This window comes from Olea europaea, chromosome 22 (genome assembly GCF_002742605.1).
Source record: "Olea europaea var. sylvestris chromosome 22, O_europaea_v1, whole genome shotgun sequence".
NCBI classification, from domain to species: Eukaryota; Viridiplantae; Streptophyta; class Magnoliopsida; order Lamiales; family Oleaceae; genus Olea; species Olea europaea.
Genome location: NC_036258.1, coordinates 9635890 through 9639197, shown reverse-complemented (window position 1 = coordinate 9639197; position 3308 = coordinate 9635890). Strand labels below are relative to the sequence as shown.

Sequence of the window (3308 nt, the reverse complement as noted above, 5' to 3'; positions counted from 1 at the left end):
CCCAAAGGTTGGTGGTTTTGCATTGATAGAATTTGGGGAATAATATTTGAGCATTGCTCACAAAAAGCGACTATTAGTGGTGAAGCTTATTTTTTATTTATTTAATAGTGACGTCCTTTTGATTGTCGTTGGGTCCCAATTGTGTCCTTGTAGAATCATTTTATGCCAAGTAAATTCACAAAGTAACGATTGATTGATATGTCATCGTAAAAGACTTGTATCACTATATTTAAGCTTGATTTGGAAGAAATTTAAGTGGTTTAATTTATAAATAGATTGAAATAAGAGATGGTTAAGTGAATAGTACTTGTTGATCCATTAAAATGTGTATCTAAAAATGATGTTTAACTATTAATAAAAATTCAATTTTATCAAGTACTGAATGGCGAACACGTGCTTGATGTGTTGGTGAACTCTTTTGACTCTCAAGGACAAATATTAATAAAGACAAGTTTGTAGGATCAACTGAGGAATGGAATGATTTATACTACTATATGCTGAGATGATTGATTAGAGGCAGAGTTACCAACTAATAAAGGTTTATGAGGTAAGAGTACGGCCAATTAATTAACTTGTACAAGTTAAAGTGTCATAACGAGACGAGCGATTTATGTAGAACAGGAAATTATGTAATTTTATTCTTCAGTATCAATAGTTTCTTGTTAATTTCCTATTAATATATGATGGAAACTTGTGGTTGATCACCTAACATAATAGTTTTGGCTTGGTATGATGTTGCTGTCATTTTTTTTTTTTTTAAATCAACTTTTGTTATCTGTTGATTAGGTATTAGTTGATCATCTAATATTTTTTAGAGGTCTAAGGCGGGGCCTGCGAAAGGCTTGCAAGGGTCATGTACCTTGAGACCTATGCACACTCTAAACAGACCACATTTAGACCTCTAACTCTATGTACGTATAGGTATTCAACTCTTATATGTAACATTAATAATTTGTTTGAACTATATAGCTATCTACAATATTAAGGGGAAAAAAGTAGAATTTCACCTATCAAATATGCTCCAAAATGGGGAAAAATATTCGAACTTTCGAAAAATAACAATAAAGTAAATTATATTTTCTAATAAATTTTCGAGTCACTATATGAATAATTTTTTGCTTGCCGGTAAGCTAGTGAAGAGGGAGGCAATACATGAGGCCACTACACGAAGTTACTGATTTATTATTGCATTTATATAGAGAACTTGTTTGAAAGAAAAATTTTCAAAGTGAAAAATTAATTTTTAAAGAACATGCGTATGAAAAAGTTATGGATTAGGTAAAGTCTAAATGAAATCAATTTAAAAGAAAATTTGATTTTCAGAAAATCATCCCTAAACAAGCTTGTAATTTACTGCAAACCCATAATGTGATATGTTCTTCACTGCTTGGTCGAAATTTTTTTTTCCGGTCCAATTGTTAATTATTGCATCATAACATCAAGGTGGCCTAAAATTCACCAATAATCATATGTGGAAACCTAATACTACGAAACAAGTCAATTGAAGAGATACACATGGGAACTCAAAAGGAAAATTATAGCAAAGAACCAATAGGCCAAAAACAAAAAGCATTTCAACTTGATTAATTTAATAATCCAAAAGAGGAGTTTGTTAAGGTAGTTGAGCCACAATTCCACTTGAAAACAATCCATTATTCTTCCTTCCATCTATAAATTCACAACAAATTCTTGAAGCACATCATCTCCAACTTTCCCTTGAGACCGCACAATCCTCAACTTCTCCAAAACTTAAAAAATATACAAACACATCCCATTCCATGGCTACCCAATTCTTGATCCTGACTTTAGCAATTTCCCTAACGGTCCTAACTTTGCCTATTTATGCCCAAATCACTACACCATGCACCCCTTCAATGATTTCTACCTTCACACCTTGCATGAATTTCCTTACTAATAGTAGCCTTAATGGGACTTCTCCTCCTGCAGATTGCTGCAATTCACTCAGATCTTTAATGAGCAGTGGCAAGGACTGTTTCTGCCTCATGACGACCGGTAGTGTTCCGTTTAACATGCCCATCAACCGGACCTTAGCCATTTCTCTCCCCCGCGCCTGTAACATGCCCAGTGTGCCCCTCCAGTGCAAAGGTGAGATATCATTGGTCCTGCAGTTTAGATTTTATTTTATTTTTCCTGAATTTACTAAGAATGAGACTTCGTTTCTTCTTCTTCTTTTTTTTTTTTTTTTTTTGACGAAGTTTAGATTTTACTAATCCGGTGTTTGAGTTCATCTTGCAGCATCTGGTGCTCCAGTTCCAGCTCCAGCTCCAAGTCCAACAGCATTTGGACCAACGATGTCACCAAAATCTGCTCCATCTCCTACTTCTGAAGGTACTATTACAGTGCATAACTATAAGAATGGTACATGTGTCAAGCTTGTGACGAAGTCAATTAATTTCTGCCTGTCAAAAGCTAAAATTAAATAAATAAATGCATCTCCCACTTTAACAGCTCTAGCTTCTATCGGAAAATGTTTCAACAATTTGAGGCCACTCGACTCCCCTTATTTGACCCGGGATTTTATATAGTCTTTTTTGCAGCTAAATTGAGTTTGGCGTGTACGCAAGGGACATGTCAAAAATTAATTTCAAACAAATAAATAAATGTGTTTCTCAATCTAATAGCTCTACCTTTTATAGGCAAATATTTCAACATTATGAGGGATCACTGGACTCCCCTTATTGGACCCGGGATTTAATATTATTTTGTTTTGCAGCTCCGACCTCTCCAGAGCCCCTGTCGCCACCACTTTCTCCAGAAGCCGATGCAACTCCAACTCCACCATCGGCAACCACCGGCCCAGGAGCCCCAACAAGCAATACAGGGAACAGAGCAGGAGTGACCCCATCGGCGGCTCACCCTTTGTTCAGTGCTTCGCCTTTGCTTCTTCTTGCCGTGCTTGGAGTTTTTGCTTTGAAATACTATTAATTTGTTGCCTCGATTATAGGGTATTCTTTAGGGGTTGGGGGTTTAATTTAGTTTCAGTGATTTGATTTGTTGAGGGAGTATTGTTGTTTCTATTTGTAATATTGATGTTGAGATACAATCATTTATTTCTATATTGAATTGGGATCTCATGTATGTTTACTCCATAGTCCCAACCTTGGAATCTTGGACTTGGTCATCAAAAACACTAAATTTGAAAATTCACAAAAAAAAAAAAAAGGAAAAAAAATTATTTTTATTAAACATGCTCAAAAATGTCACTTTTGGTGTGAAAGGTCCTAATTACCCTTAGTGAAACATTTTTAGGAACATTTAATACTTGATTTGAATGTCATTAATGTTAT

General features: G+C 35.0%; 1 protein-coding gene across 1 annotated transcript; it reads left to right on the top strand.

Moving 5' to 3' along the window:
- The first annotated feature begins 1695 nt into the window (after positions 1-1695).
- On the top strand, positions 1696-3105 carry LOC111371658 (non-specific lipid-transfer protein-like protein At2g13820). The gene is made up of 3 exons (XM_022993750.1): positions 1696-2106; positions 2257-2349; positions 2735-3105. The coding sequence occupies exons 1-3, from the start codon at positions 1779-1781 to the stop codon at positions 2944-2946; spliced, it is 633 nt and encodes a 210-aa protein (XP_022849518.1). The 5' UTR covers positions 1696-1778; the 3' UTR covers positions 2947-3105.
- The last annotated feature ends 203 nt before the right edge of the window (positions 3106-3308 follow it).